The sequence below is a fragment of the Gopherus evgoodei genome, unplaced genomic scaffold, assembly GCF_007399415.2.
Source record: "Gopherus evgoodei ecotype Sinaloan lineage unplaced genomic scaffold, rGopEvg1_v1.p scaffold_38_arrow_ctg1, whole genome shotgun sequence".
NCBI lineage: Eukaryota > Metazoa > Chordata > Testudines > Testudinidae > Gopherus > Gopherus evgoodei.
Window position 1 is genome coordinate 3,197,043 of NW_022060059.1, and position 15,954 is coordinate 3,212,996.

Consider the following 15,954-nt stretch of genomic DNA (forward strand, 5'->3'; position numbering starts at 1 on the left):
CATGTGATTTGACCAAGCCAAAGGGATCTGGAGTGGGAGGAGGGATGAGGTGGCCATACCACTGCCTGAAGAGAGTCGCACCTTCATTGGGAAGATGCAACATTAATTGCCAAACCTGACGAAACACCCCACCCCCCCCAGCAACGCCGCAAGCAAAGCAAACACATTGTCTTCAGCACACGTTATACAATTATATGCGTGTTTAACACACTTGCACTGTGCCTGTTGCATCACCCTCTAATGGCTACTCCACAATTAGGATAACAGTCATTCGTTGCTGCCAGTGCATGGAGGTCTAGAGCAACCATTCTCAAACTTTTGTAGTGGTGACCCCTTTCACACAGAAAGCCTCTGAGTGCTCCCCCCCTTTATAAATTAAAAACACTTTTTAAAATATTAAATACTATTATAAATGCTGGAGATGAAGTGGGGTTTGGGGTGGAGGCTGACAGCTCATGAACCCCCAGGTAATAACCTTGTGACCCCCCAGTTTGAGAACCCTTGGTCTGGAAGGTGCCATGGTATAAGGTAAGTTTTATGGGCATAGACTGGGATTTCAAAGGAGTTAAGCACCCAGATCTCATTGAATTCCAATGGGAATTGGGTGCCCAACTCCATTAGTCTCTTTTGGAAATCCTAGCCTTAGTTAACTAACTTCCTCCAAGATGTCAGGGAGGCTCAGGCTGGCTCACTCTCCATCAGTGTCTCTGGCTTTCCTGTGCCTGGAGCTGTGGGGCACAGTGATCAGTGGGCAGCTAAGTAAGTGATGGGGGTGATGACAGTGGCAAGCCTGGATATACTATCTCATCCTGTGCACAGCAAGAGCAATGCTTCTCTGGGAACAGGACACTGTGTTCTGGTCAGATGGCTCCAGATGTGGAACAAAACCCCAGAGGGAATAAGAGTAAGCCCTATGCCTGGTTATGGAGCAAAATGAAAGAGCTGCTTTCCCCTAGAAGGAACCATTGGTTTCACTCCCAGTGGGCAGGAGACAGTGAGGGTCAGGGAAAAGCAGAAGGAAGACCATAAATCAGTTCTAAGAGTTAAAAGTCTGAAAGAGCACAGAGCCATTTATACAGGTCACTTTCTGAGATTATCTGGGTAAATCTGCCCTGCTGGGCCTCAGGCATTTGTGCACCTCAGTCCCTTCTGTTCTCTGCCTGTGTCACAGAACAGCCTCATCTCCTGAGGGCTGTAATACTTTGGTCTTATTGTTGGCTTTAGTGTGCAAGTGACTGGGTTGTGTTGGTGGCCTGTGACAAACAGGAGGTCAGACTGAATGAGCTGATGGGCCCTCTGGCTTTAAACTCTACACATTTCAGGGCAATCCTTAACTCTAGCTCTGGTGCCTAGATATTATGAAAGGCACATTAAAAATGCTGGTGAGGTTAGACAGACAGACAGATTAGATTAAAAGTATGTTTGCAGTGGTGTTGTAGCTGTGTTGGCCATGACTATTAGAGCGGCAAGGTGGGAGAGGTGATATCTTTCACTGGACCAACTTCTGTTGGTGAGAGAGACAAGCTTTCCAGCTCCACAGAGTTCTGCTTCAGGGCTTAAAAGTAAGACACATCAATAGAAGAGATTCGATTTAGATTAACCAAAGAATATTCACTCATCAGGCTGCATGTAACAAACTAAGCCTGACTTCTCCCCAGCCTGCTGGGCCTTTAGAACCAGGAAGTGGATGGGGGCTGGTGGTGTGACGCACTTGGAATTTCAGGGTTGAATTTTTGAGGCTATTAAGGAAACCTGGTAACTCCAGAGTTAGAGGCAAAATCTGTCATGGATTAAAACCACCTTCAGCACTAGCAGTAAATGGCTGTTCTCAGCAGCCAGAGGCAAGGTGCGCCAGGGCTTTGTATGGAAGAAGTGGCATTTAATATGGACTGGAAGAAGGGTCAAGAAGTGACAAAAGTGAGAAAATTTGCTCAGGAAGCTTTTGAGGTTAATATGCCTGCTAGTCAGTGGCACCCATTATTTTCAGAGTCTGTTTCTAAATAGCTTATAAAGGGTTAATAAAATGTTAATAGGTGGTTTAATAAATAGTCCATCATTTATTACAGATTGTTATACAATCCAACGGGTCAACAGATTACACATAATCATCTGTAACACTGCCTCCTGATTTGTTTATAACCCGCTGTCATACATACCGCTCATATCTGTCACATGCTTATAGCATCTGTTAATTATTTATCCACCTTTTATAAACTTTTTGTAAGTGGACCCTTAATGTAAGTGTGACCAGTAAGCGTGTGCATGCTCCATCCCCTACTCGTATCATCGACTCGCCTCAATGGCAGTTTTCTGTGTGGTTACTGACCAGCCTTTCTTTAAGCTTCACCAAGTGGAGAGAAATGGGCTCTTTGCTGTACCACTTTGAGGTCCGAGCCAGCTTCTCAGTTGTTGTATATTGTTGTAAGTCCATGCAGCCATGCTGATCTACACCAGCTGAGGAGCTGCCCAGGCATTTTTCATAATCAAAGGTGGCATTAGTAACAAAGCTATAGGCAATTTTAAAAATACGACAGCACATTTTCTACTGGTGCAAACTGCCCCAAGTCCAGTGATTGCCATGGAGCTGCACCAATCATTGCCAGCAGAGAGTTGGCCCCAGTGCCTGATTTTGGTTTCACTCATACAGCCATGTCCAGTTACTGAAGGAAATGGGGTTGCACCAGAGTAAAATGCGGGTAAGAATGACCTTCACTCCTGTGCAGAACACCAGCCCAAAGTCTAGGCACCACTCACAGCAGGTAGGACTTAATCAGTGTGCACAGGCCCAGGACTGCATGCACAGGGGTGAATTCCATTCTAAGTGAGCTCAGAATCAGGGCCCTTGGTTTTGATCTTGATGGGATCCCTTGAGCCTCCTCCTTTGGAATCCAGCCAGGGTCTCAGTGCCTCCCACCCCACAAACTCACAGATCTTCCACTGAGGTAAATAAGCACATTTACCCCAGCTGTGCTGAGCACCTGCCTTGTGCTCTGCGAGAGGCATTCTTCCAAGTGGGCCTTACTGGTGCAATTAAGAAGCAGCAGAACCCAAGTCCAGGGTAGGGGATGAGGTGTCATCAGCAGTTTAGCATCAAAAGCCAAATGCAAACTGCAGACTCAGGGAAAGAAAACACCAATTTAGGCAGGCAATACACATTAGATGCGTGTTATTAAAAACAATAATAATAAAAAAAGAAAAAGTACATATCTTATATATGTTACACTATGTTCCATAACATTGGTTGTTATTTTTTTACATATTCAACAGTCTTTCATGGAGATGGCCTGGTCCATAGCCTCCCTCCAATTCTTTTGCTCTGTTGCATTTTGGAAACTATTGACAAGACAGACATGTTATAACCTAGAGGTCCAAAGCTGACCTGAGAAGAAGGACAGGGAGATGGTGTTTCCGGCAGCAGGCTCAGCCCACATCATACCATTCTGGGTGCCCAAACATTGCAACATTTAAGGGCAACTTGCCAGAACACCAAAAACTGTCCTGAATCTTCCCTTATATGGTTGTATGTTTAAATACAAAGTAAAGGCATACAGGCATAGACTGAGAGTCTCCAAGCAGCCTAGGGGCTGTAGATACACCTCTTCAATTAGAGCAGCATCTAACTCCCCTAGACAGCTTTGCAAATGGCAACCATAGCATTTACCTGCTCAGCAAAGGAATATGAGGAGAAATGGCTTGTGGTCTGAGTTCACCAGCTGCCAAACCCTACAGTTTTGTCCTCACCTAGCACTGAGAGAGCAGCAGTGAGCTGTGTTTTAGGCTGGGCTGGATTTGACCCTCAGGCTGCAGTGTGGGCACCCAAGGTTCATAAGCTACAGCAGTGAAATCCACCCCTTGTATAGATGGTCAGCAGGCAGCTTCAGCACCTCAGCAGCCCCACTCAGGGTGTAGGTGCGATTTAAGATGGACTTGTGCCACAGCTCTATGTGGGATGAGTTCCCTCCCCCCCAAAGATACAGCCCAAATGGCATTTAGTGCATGAGAAAGTGAGAACTTCTCTGCAGCACATTCACCCAGGAGCATCCATTCTCAGAGATCATGCAAAACCCACCAAAAAAAACCCCTTCTCTTGGTTTGTGCCTAGCAGCTTCAGAATTAAGCCATTACTGTAACAGTTGCACACTTTCCTGTTTGCTTTGAGAGGGTCTTTGTTGCAGAACAGGAACAGCAGCACACGTGCGCACACAAACAGACGCTGTCTCCCCTATCCCCAAGAAACAAGGGACAGCAAAAGTGACGGAGACTGTGCCCACAGAAGCCAGTAGAACAAGCCTCTTTAGGCTTCAGTGGGAGTTGACCGGGGTCCATCACGCCACTGCAGAGGTCTGTGGGCCTGATTCTCCCCTAGCCTGCAACCTGTCTGCTGCAATGGGGTGTCAAGCACTCCCATTCCTGGGCCAGCTCCTCAGCTGGTGTGAAGTAGAAGTGCTTCTATTGCCCTCCGTGGAGTTATGACAGGCTGCAGCAGCTGAGAGTCTGGCCCATTAGTTGGTTATGGGTTGCATGATCACGTTGCACTAATGTAACTGACTGCACACAGGGTAAGGTGGGGTGGACAAGATTCTGTGGCTCACAGACACTGGAAGGATGGGAAGGTAAAGTCACATTAGGCTAAAGCAGGGAATGGGTGCTCTGTGCATTTTCCCCATAGCTGGCCCCTGAACAGATTGTGTGCCACCCTTGTGCTAGCCGGTGCCTTTTCCCCCCACCTGAGAGCACAGGGGCTGCATGTGGAGCGGGAGGGGACATGACATTTGTTCTCACAATGTGGCTGTAACTCACAGGAACATTTTAAACAGAAAGTACCTGTAACATTTAACGCCAGGAGTGAGCGAGTTCGCTCAAAGCCCTGTCAAGCTGCTACATCAACGCAGGTGACTTGAGGGATGAGCAGTTTCTATGCTATGAATGGGCCAGCGTCACAACTGTGTTAGCGACACACTAGTCTGTTACTTGGCAAGGTGCATGTGGCTATTATGTCAATTACTACATTCAGCGCAACTCTGGGAGCCCTACCCCCCATATCATCACCAGCTCACAGGTTAGTAACCAGGCATTGGGCATTCATGCCGCTCCAGTATTCCCAGGAGCCACATTCTGGAAGACAGGTCTTGACCTCCCACTCCTCACTGCAGTAGGCTAGGCAGCCGTCACACTAGCTTATTCTGCAGTCACGCTTTCTGTGCCCCTTTGCACGTATCAGCAGTAGGTGGGGGGAGTGACACAGGATGGAGGGGGCATTGGTATGGCTCAGAGGCCAAAAATGAGTCCTGAAGGCTGCTAGAGTTTTGTTCTGCTAGAATACATTAGCAGGGCCATAAACAAAATGGGCTTTATTTGTAACCCTACAATAATAAATCACTGTACGGCTCCTTCCCTAAGCATAGTCAGAAATGGCATTGCAGCTGCTTACACCAGGCCTGAGTTGGCCCCATGGTGTAAACTGGTTAGGAAATGACAGGTCCTAGCACAGCAATGGCCTTTTTTTGGTGGGGGGGGGGGAACTCCTGAGGTCAGTTACATCAGTGTAAATCCAGGGTACCTCAGGTGGCTTTAATGGTGTTGCTCTGGAATTACATGGGTGTAAATGAGATCAGAATCAGGGCTTTGGTGTTCAGTGGGTGTGCAAAGTATGTGTTACAGCACACTGTGGGTCTGGTCCTGATGACACTTATACCAGGTAAATGAGGAGTAACTGCACTCAAGTCAAGCAAGTTGCACTGGTGTAAAATTGGTATGAGAGTAGAATCAGGCTGCAGTGTGAACTCATAGGCCCCCCTGGAGAAAAGGGTGGGTTTTATGCAATTGATTTCAACAATTGGCCAGGTTATTGGCATTGTAAGTAAGCATGGCCCAACATGTATGTCCCAAGTGACATGAACTGCTGGGGTGGGGAGAATAGAATGTGATTCAAAGACCATCCCATGATGGAGGCTGAATGTAAATAACGTGAGTAGTGACTAAGTGTCAGGAATGTGCATTTCCACTCTGCTCCATGTACTAATGCAAACACAAGGGTGCGCCTGCTAGGACTGTCTGCAGTGAGAACAGCAAAGGCAGGCACTGGGCAAACTAATCCAGCCAGCACACCTTGCATGACCATTTGCTTGTCCAGTGATTCTCAAACTTTTGTACTGATGACCCCTTTCACATAGCAAGCCCCTGTTATGACCCCCCCACCTTACAAATTAAAAACACTTTTTATATATTTAACACATTATGAATGCTGGAAGCAAAGCAGGGTTTTGGGTGCAGGCTGACTGTTCATGACCCCCCCCCCCCCGGAATAACCTCACGACTTCTGTGGGGTTCTGACCCCGAGTTTGAGAACCCCTGTGCTAGCCTGTCTCTGGTCCTCCCACAGCTCTGCAGTTTTGATTTTCAGCAACCCCTTGTTCTGCCAGCCTTCATGGGCCTTCAGTGCATGACATTCCTGACCTCAAAGAGCTTTGCTAAGCCAATTCTGGGACTTCAGCCAGCTCTGCTAATGTACCTTAATCATGCCCCAAAGCACCTCCCGGTGTTCAGTCCTGATCACCATACAGGTCACCTCAGTCTGGCCTCAAAACACTCTCTTCCATTCCTGAGCTCAAAAACAATTCTGCCAGTATCTTAACCTGCAATGGCCCTGTGCCAGGCCTGGGCCCTCACATAGCTCTGCCAACAAGCCTCGGTCTTGAACTGCTCTACAGCGTAACACCTACCTGAGCCACAGGTGCCCATGGCAATTGGTTTACAAGGATCATCCCACCACACTCTGTTTCCAGGCTGCTCTGCTATCTTGCTGCACCATTTCCTGCCCTCTGAGTAGATCCAATCCAACAGCCACCCAGGCCCACTCTGTGCCCATTTGGAATGTGCCTGTGTCAAGGGACTACAATTCCCTTGCCCTGGTGAACTAGAGCTTCTCACCACAACCACCAGTGCATTAGCTTTGCTTTATCAACCCTGCCCCCTTGAGACTCAGAGGGCTGGGGAAGCATAAAAACACTCCAAGGACTCGATCTTCCTGGGATTTCACCTTCTGCCCCCATTTACACCTCTGCAAAACATTGTCCAAGTCCGAATGGCAGCTTTTCACAGTCCTTTGGCCCAGATGAAAATAATGACACTGGGTGAAAAGCAGGGCAGAATCAGGCCCACTGCTGAATTATGCATGTCAAGTCAGATCCTCAGCTGATGCAAATTGGCTGATTTTCACCAGCTGAGGCTCTGCCCCCACAGACATACACATTTTCTGAGAGGATATAAGAGGCCTTTGGCAGTGACCTTGGCTAAGACCAGTCTGCAGTTGGGGGCTGGTGCATGGCAGCAGTGGCTGAATAAACCCAAAGGGTCTGATTCTCACTGTGTCATGCCAGTGTCATACCAGTGAAATCAATGGTGATGTATCAGCATAAACATGATGTAACTGGCAAATCAGACCCTTTGGTTTTTCATGGAACTCCAGGGCTGGAATCTCCTCATACTGTATGCATCTGGAAATCCATGAGCAAGCCATGCACTCACTCCTTACCTATACCAGTATATAGGTTAGAAGATGGGAATGGGGAAGTTAAACCAGGGAAGTCCTCTGGCCTGTGCTATGCAGGAGGGCAAACGAGATGATCACAGTGGTCTCTTTTGGCCTCATAATCCATGAACTGACACCAGGCCAGTCTCAGTTGCTATGGATGGGAAAGAGACTGAAGAGCTTAGACGAGTCCACACCCAGGTATACTGTAGCTGAGCGAAACGCTGAGGACTTATGCTCAGACACTGGGAGCAGGCAGGGCATGGAGCTTACCACCGAAAAGTAAGAGAAATCAGAAACAATGAGATGCCCACAGAAGAGGGGCCGTGATGGACAGGCCTTTTGCTTATATCCTCTGAGCAACTTCAGACCTAGCAACACTGGGCTCATCCTCCACTTCACTCCTCTTTAAAGGCTCGTCTTTACTGTGTTACTTTTAATCAACATTAAGGACACACACACCCCCAGGCACACCCGGGCCTTCACGCACACAAAGGAAACCACCGCAAATATACATTATAGACAGGAGAGTCTGTTCACGCTATATATATATACAGAGTCTCTTGGGAACAGTCTGAAGAATGTGCATAGGGCGGGGACTTTAGTAAGGGACAGACACAAAACCCATCATGGTTTCAAACACTTCCCCTTCTTCTCCCGCCGCTGCAGTTTCCGCAGGCGCCGGGTCCAAGCATCCCGCCATTGGATGACCAGGCTGTTCTTGTCGGCCATAAGTCCTGGCCGGTCAGTGGGGTTTTCGCTGATCCCCATGACAAGGTATTTTCTGCTGATTTGGATCTTGGGGCACTTGCAGGCCAGGTCTTTCATGTGGATCCACAGGAAGTTATCACCACGCTTCACACGCTCGTCGCGGCACTTGTAGACCGAGAGGACGTTGACAGTGAACTTAGCCCAGTTGGCCACTGTCTCCATGTCTAAGACATTCACTTGGACAACTGGGGAAGAGACAAAGAGAGATGCTGAGAGTGGAGCAAGAGTCAGTGATGATACTCTCCTCCCCGACCCCCTTGTTCTGGCAACAGGCAAATTTCCATAGCTCAATCTTTGTGGGATTGTTTCTGCTCTGACAGGGGAACCATCCACCCTCTAAGAAAACACTCTGTCCTGTTTCATTGCAGCTTCTCGATGGACCAGTTCCACAAGATCTAATTATGTCTTTTCACCACAACACTCTGTGACTTGGCATTAGAGACGCTTGGAATTTTTCCATCAAAACAGTTTTTGGGGATGAGAAATGGCTTTATGATGAAAACAAAAATGCTCACAATAAATTTTTCAGTAAAAAAAATTCTAGTTTTGGAAAAATTTCCCTCAAAAAATGAAAAAAATCACCAACTTTTTTTTTTTTTTTTAATGAAATACTGGAAAATTTACCCCCCCACACCACCTCAGACCAATTTTCCAAAATTGCCAGTGAAAAGTAATTAGCATTTTTTGACCAGCCTTATTCAGCATTGCTATCTCCATGCTCCTTAAAGCAACAGGCCCCCAGGGCACAGCTGACTGTAGTCCAGAGGATGACTGGAACTGCTGAGTGCTCAGCAAAGGCAGCCTTCAGGAGCCTACTGAGGCTCCAAATTCCACCAGCACTGCAGGAGAACAAGATGTTGCTTAATTTTCCTTTTCAGACACACATTGCCAGTCAGTGACATTCACCCTGCTTTGGGACTGTGATATGGTTCTGATATTTGCTGGCCAAACATGATTTCATCTCAGGCCAGGTGCATGAGGAAGGGGCAACACAGTGGCAAAACCAAAGTGGAAAGGCAGTGATTTGGCCCTGGAAGACACAGGGCAGCAAAAAGAGCTGGAAGGCCTGATTCTCCCTTCACTGACATTGGAGTTAATTGGGGTTAATTTTGTTGAGGTCAATAGAGTTATGCTGGGGTAAAACCTGTGTCAAGTTACAGAACAAGGCCACATTAAAGCCTCAGACCTCCCCAACCACAACCCAGTAACGGGACTCCCAACAAGCAGTTTTAGCAGTCACAGATGCTTGGCTGGATGGGCTGTGAGTGGTAGTGGATGTCTGTAGCCTGTGACTCAGGAGATGTGCACTCAGTTCCTAGCTCTGTCACAGACTCCTTACGTGACCCAGAGCCAGTCACTTACAATCTCTCTGTGCCTCAGTTCTCCATGGGGAGAATGATGTTTCCCTGGCTCTCAGGAGTGTTGTGCGGATAAAGTCATGCCTATTTGTGAAGTACTCATATGGGGCCATAGGTACAAATAGCAGCTCAGGGACTGAGGAGGAAAATCAGGGGTCACTCTAAAAGAAATAGCCGGAAAGTACCTGGAAATTCGAATTTTGTGACTCAATGGATATTAACTGGCCTGATAAGAGGGCTGAGGGCCAGAGGCTGAGAAAAAGAGACTTTATCTAGCTCCTGAGAGAGAAGGACCGGGCTGCCTGGGAGCTGGCTGAGAAGGTACCTGAAGTGGAGCAGTGCTGGGGAAGGCCAGAGGAGCTGAGGAGCTCCAGCCTAGTAAAACCTCAGGCTGTAGGCCTTGCTAGAAGGCCAAAAATGGTACTAGGGCTGCAGAGGGGCAGCCCAGAGATAGGCCAAGGCAGCAGATGCTAACCCCCCTTGCTGCTGATGAATGATTTACAGACTGCAGTCTGCTGCAGTGAGAGGGGGCTAGATGATGACTGGCAGTAGCCACTGAGGCAAGGTGGGTTTAGAGGGTTGGGAGGTTCCCCTGGGAGGGGAGACCCAGAGTGAGAGGGTACTGCCGTGGGCAGGACCCCTGGGCAAAGGGCACCAGGGTCTGGGAAAGACATAGGGCCAGCGGCAGGCGAGACACTGGCCTGCAGAGGGTGCTCTGGGCTGGAATGAGCTAATTCCCGAGACAACCAGCAGAGTCTTTGTCCCTCCACAGCTGGCTAAAACAATTTTGAATTTTTCAACACTGAAATGATCCACATTTAGAATTCCTTTTACAGGGGATCTACAAGCTCCCATGAGTCTATTATGGGCACACATGGCACAGGTGGCTAGCTGGAGCCCTTCCACTGCAAGTCATGAGAAACGAAAATGGGTTAAAGTTGCAAGAAAGTCTAGCTGAATGGAAGGGCTGGTTCTGGTGAGCTTTTCTCTCTCAAAACTCACATTCACTCCTGCCTCTTCCCCCACTCCCTGACTCAGAGCCATCTGACAGCCATTTCTATTGTTCTCCACCTTGCCAAAACCATCTTTTCAGATGGAGCCAAGGGTTCCTGTGGAAGATCAATCAAACAGCTCTCTCCAGTGAACCTCCCTCCATGCCCGAGTGTGAATGGCCCCATGTCACAGTGATTAACAACGTGCAGTCAGCATCCGCCCAGCCTGGCCTCACAGTGGCGATTCACATCAGCTTTCTCCCAAGACCCCTCAGATAACAAGAGTATGGAGAAAATGTTCTTTGTAAGGTATCTGGCAGGCAGGGAGGGACAGAGGGGGAGAGGGCATGGAATGGTTTAAAAGGTTTGTTTCAATGAATTTCATGCTGGTGGAAAGGGCCAGACTGATAGCTCTAGAGACCGAAGGTCTCACTTTGCCTCCACAGCAGGTACCAGGTGGGCAGTGGCAGCACTAGCTTCCAGCACTCCCTCACTGGTGCACTTCAGCACTGTTCTAGATGGATGGCCTCAAGGAGTGAGGGGCTCACCTAGACTCCATGTGTGTTTGGGGAAGGAAGGCTTCCCTTGAAGTGTCTGGAAAATTGGCCCCCTCCATTAAATTAAATTAACTCTGAGTAATTCTAGCCCTGACGTCAGGTGCAAATCAGAAAATGAAAACACCAAATTCTCAGATTCCTGCCCACAAGTGCATATTCAAGCCATTGGATGGGACAGCCTTTAATTTTTAGAATCTCTAACAGCTAGCGTGCGGATTGCCATCTCTTACAGTGAGGGTGAGGGTCAGCTGAGGAAAGACGGGATGCGGACACCAGTCCGCCACTGGCCAGAGACCACCATCGGCCATCGAACTACCACCAGATGGCAATGACTTTTGGTCATTGCTGACTTTGGATGCCTCTCTGTGAACAGCTGGATCTCTGGCTAGATTGAGGCCTAATAGGAGAGGAACAGAGGGTGGTGGAAGCTTGGATGGAGTAAACACAGACTGCATTCCCCTCTCACGCCAGAAGGGCACGACCCATGTAGGGTAGGGTGGGATATTCAGACAGAACAGGGTGGACAGTCTAATTCTGCTCCCATCCCAGGACTGGGCTCACCCATCTAAGGCCTGGCTGCAGGTGTCCACTGGCCCTTTTCCTCACTCTTCTTCCCTGCGAAGTTGACTTCAGGAAGGAAGAGCTGCTTACCATAATCCTTCTTGCAGTATTTTTTCATATTAATCTTGTAGTTGCCTTTGGCTGGCTTGCAGTACGAATCACAGTCTGCAGAGAAGGAACAGAGCAAACTAAGCACTGAGTAGTTTAAAACAAACCACATACAAGCAAAACCATAACAACCAGGGGCAAGGAGAGGCTAGGGGAAGTTTGCATCTCTCACCTGCAGCACTGTATGCTGGCATTAACAATGAATCACCCACCTGGGGCAAAGACCAATAAACAGCAATATAATTTCATACAGCAGATTTCAGACAAACTGAATCCTCAAACTCTCTAGAGCTTTTGAGCCAGATCCTCAATTGATGAAGCTCCTCTGACTTCAGCTGAGCTCTGCTGATTTACAGCAGCTGTGGATAATAAAACTGTAGAGCTAATAATAAATAACAGCGGTGGCTGAGAGAAATCGAGAGGCACAGATTTTAAACTCTTCAGACAGGGACTGTCTTTGTATGTGTTTGCACAGCTTCTAACATAATGGATTCTGATTGGGTCTCTTGGGATAACGTAATGAGAACATTAAATAATAATAAGGGAGAAAATGTGTCCTCAGCTTAGATTTGAGATGGACAGTGGAGTAATAGAGGCAAGGTGTCCCATGCGGTAGGAGCAGCAAAGGAGAAGGTTCTTGCACCATCAATAGCTAGATTGTGAGAATGAGGCTGATGCTAGCTAAATAAAGGAGCTGGAAGAGAGGCCCAGAGTGGCCAGATCTTCAGCTGATGTAAATCAGCATAGCTCCATCAAAGCCAACAAAACTACACTGATTTACACCAGCTGAGGTTCTGGCCTCCATGTCTCTTAGGATGTGCTGGAGAAAGTCCTAAAGAAGGAGTTAGAATACACTGTGCCAAACTCATATAATTCCACTGAAGTTAAGGGTGTTACTCCAGGCATGAACTTGGCCTATGTAGAATCCTTTTGACCTGTATTCTGATGCAGTCTGATGCAGGAAGTCAGTGGAACTGTCTGTGGCATGGGATGGGATCAAGCTTCCTCGTAGGTGTGAGGAGGCAGGAGCAATGCAGTTCTGCACATGCCAGTCTCTGGAGTGCTGGGAAACAGAGCTGCAGAGGAGGGAGTTGTAGGAGTTCAAGGAAGAGGAGATGCAAAGGGAGAGGTGGTGAAAGCAAGGCAGGCTCACACAGGAGGCGTGCTGCAGATCTGCAAATATGGGGGATGTGGGAGGAGGAGACTGGAGTTGAAGGTAACACCAAGGCTATGGGTATGGAAACAACAGGAATGGCAGAGTCCAGCCACAGATAGGTACATTTGAAGATGTTCCATCTCCCCACCCAACAGCACACCAACAGTGTAGGAGGCTGCTCTGCTCCAGGAGGTGTTTCCCTGAATAACCTGAACACACTCCACCTCCTGCCCATGGGGGGCATTGTGCTGCTGGGATGTGGCCAGGGAGGTGTCCTTTGTGGACGTGCAGCATCATTCCAGGTCTTTGGCACAGCACAGGGCGTTGCGCTCCCTGATCTGGCCACGTTCCATGAGGCTGGGCTCATGCCATAGGCCTTTTTTATGCCTATTGCTGGAAGCAACAGCTTTGTATGGAGAGCAGAGCAGTTCTGGAACCTTTCTCCCCAACGCCTTTGATCCCAAGGATTTCCCAAAGCAGCCCTCTCTTCATTCCTTTCTGCTGTCACCATCCTTTGAACAGCTCAATTTGTCTCTCTCCACACATTTTGCTTAGGTTGTGCTTTTCTGAGCCCATCTTTCTTCCTCTCTTGCAGATTCTCTGTCCAGCTTGGCTTCATATCCCCTGGGACAGGGCAAGCAGTCAATGAAGTTCTCTTTGTTTGTGGGTTGCCAGAGGGATCGGAGAGAAAGAAACAAAACAAAACACCAACCTCCCCATGCCAACTTCCACAAGAAAAAAGGAAGAAAACCAGAAACACAAATGGACCCTGGATCCTGCTGCTCTCTCCCTTTCCACCCTGCTCCCTTTTATTCTGGCCTTTGTGCTGCCAGCTCCAAATTTGTCACTGATAAAAGCAGCTCAGCACGAAGCTAATTCCCCAGGAAAGGGGAGTGAGTGCTGTCCTCTACCCCAGCTTGCCGTGCCCACCTCGGTTGGGCTTTTCCTGCTTTGCTTTGGTCTCCTCTCCCTTTTTATGTAGGGAAGCACAGAGCCACACTCTGGCAGCTTTTCTGACAAAGAAATTTATGCTGGGTTTTTCCATTTCTCTCCCTTCCCTTTTTGAATGAATCTAGTGCTGACAGAGGATGGCTTGATTGCCCGTCCTGGGGCCTGAATCCCTTTCTTTATTAATAGAACAAATACAGTATGGGCAGCAGCAGTGCAAGCTTCCTGTACATCCACCGCCACCAATGGTTCTGAACTGCGACTCTAAGGCACGGCTCTAGAGAGAGAATAGAGTTTGTTTTCAGCGGCCCATTCAGTCCTCGGCTTCTCTGCTGAGTGGGCAGGCCGAGAGCCCTTGGCAATGCTGGTTTTGGGACATAGACCTTTCTCCCCTGGGAAATGGCCTGAGATGGCCGGCTCATTCCACACAGGCCATGGAGCTGCGGCCAGATGAGGCTGACTTTCTGACAGGGGTGACCTGGGACAGAACTTTATGATGTTTATGCCTTATGGGCACAATTCACCCCTGCACAGAGCCTATTTTCCGGGCTTTAGTGGACTTTTGAGTTCTTGTGCAAGGACTGAACTTCACATTATTTTTAACTGTTTTTGGAGAACTGCTCCGTGCTGCTTCTGATCTCGCTGATACTGGCTTTACCCGTCCTGAATTATTCCAGTGGGCTGAAATCTGCTCTTGGCTAAACTAGTACAAATCTAATCCAACTCAGCTGGTTTACACAGCCATGCTGTAGATTTACATCGATGGAAATAGGAGAGAATCTGACTGACCTTACCTGAGTTACTCCTGATTTACCACCAGGGTTTGAAAGACCAGAAGAAAGTCCATAATGTCATTGCTAATGATAGCAAAACTAAACACAACAACATAACTTGAAGTAGCAAGTCTACCTAAAAATCTGAAGGCTAACTGTGAAAGGAACAATGGGCAGATTAAAAGCACAGGAACTTCTTTGTAGTAGTTTAAGAAATTCTGTGGGTCAGATCCTTAATTGGTGTAAATGACTATATTTGGACTCTTTCGTGAGCTAGTTATTCAAGCTAATCAGTTGGAAAGTCTTGGCTCCTGTATAGGAGTTACACCTCTACCCGGATATAACACGACACGATATAACACGCATTCGGATATAACACGGTAAGGCAGTGCTCCGGGGGGGGCAGGGCTGTGCACTCCGATGGATCAAAGCAAGTTCAATATGACGCGGTTTCACCTATAACACGGTAAGATTTTTTGGCTCCTGAGGACAGCGTTATATCAACGTAGAGGTGTATTTCAGGCCCAAGTGCTCCAGACATGACAAGCAGATTTCATCCCAGCAGTTTGGTTGTGTTTATGATAGAGCCCCACCCCAGAAAATGATTTTCCATTTCACAAAATCTTTGGAGAGCTTGACATTTTTTTTCATCCCAAATGAACAGGAAAAGCCGAAATTTCACAAGTTTTCAAAAAACAAAATTCACATTCCCCCCCAGCTTAACCAAAACGTTTTGTTTTAATTTTGACCATTTATTATTTTTTAAAATGTTTTAATATAAAATAAAATAAATTTCAAAACAAAATGTCTGGAAGTTTTGACAGTTGGAAACATGTTTCCCAAAATGAACTTTTATCAAAATCGATACAATTTTGCAAAAAGATTATTTTCATCATGATGGCATTTCTCAATGGCAAATTGTTTTGATGAAAAGTTTTCACCAGCTCCAGTTTATAGGGCACATGTGAAATGCACCAATTTAAGATACTGCGATTTAGCAACTGCCCTAGCTCTTCCGGTGTGTTAAGGCTGCTTTGTACCATTCTGCTTTAAAGTAGGTTGATTGAATCCTGGGAAGCTCACCCAGTGTAGGTATATAACACCCCCTCCCCCACGTCTCTCCTGCCCTGGTGGGGAGCATGGCTGAGGCAAGGAGGGCAGCTCTGAGACATTACTGTGGGGATGCTCACATGTGGGCT

The 15,954-nt window shown here is 47.6% G+C and overlaps 1 protein-coding gene across 1 annotated transcript in view; it reads right to left on the minus strand.

The window, feature by feature from the left end:
* Positions 1–6,305: 6,305 nt before the first annotated feature.
* Positions 6,306–15,954, minus strand: part of NTN3 (netrin 3) — a 94,871-nt gene continuing 85,222 nt past the window's right edge. The window contains exons 6-7 of the mRNA XM_030545676.1: positions 11,861–11,935; positions 6,306–8,487 (exon numbers count right to left, since the gene is read on the minus strand). Coding sequence (XP_030401536.1) covers positions 8,159–8,487; positions 11,861–11,935 — 404 coding nt within the window. The 3' untranslated portion in view covers positions 6,306–8,158. The remainder of the gene's footprint in view (positions 8,488–11,860; positions 11,936–15,954) is intronic.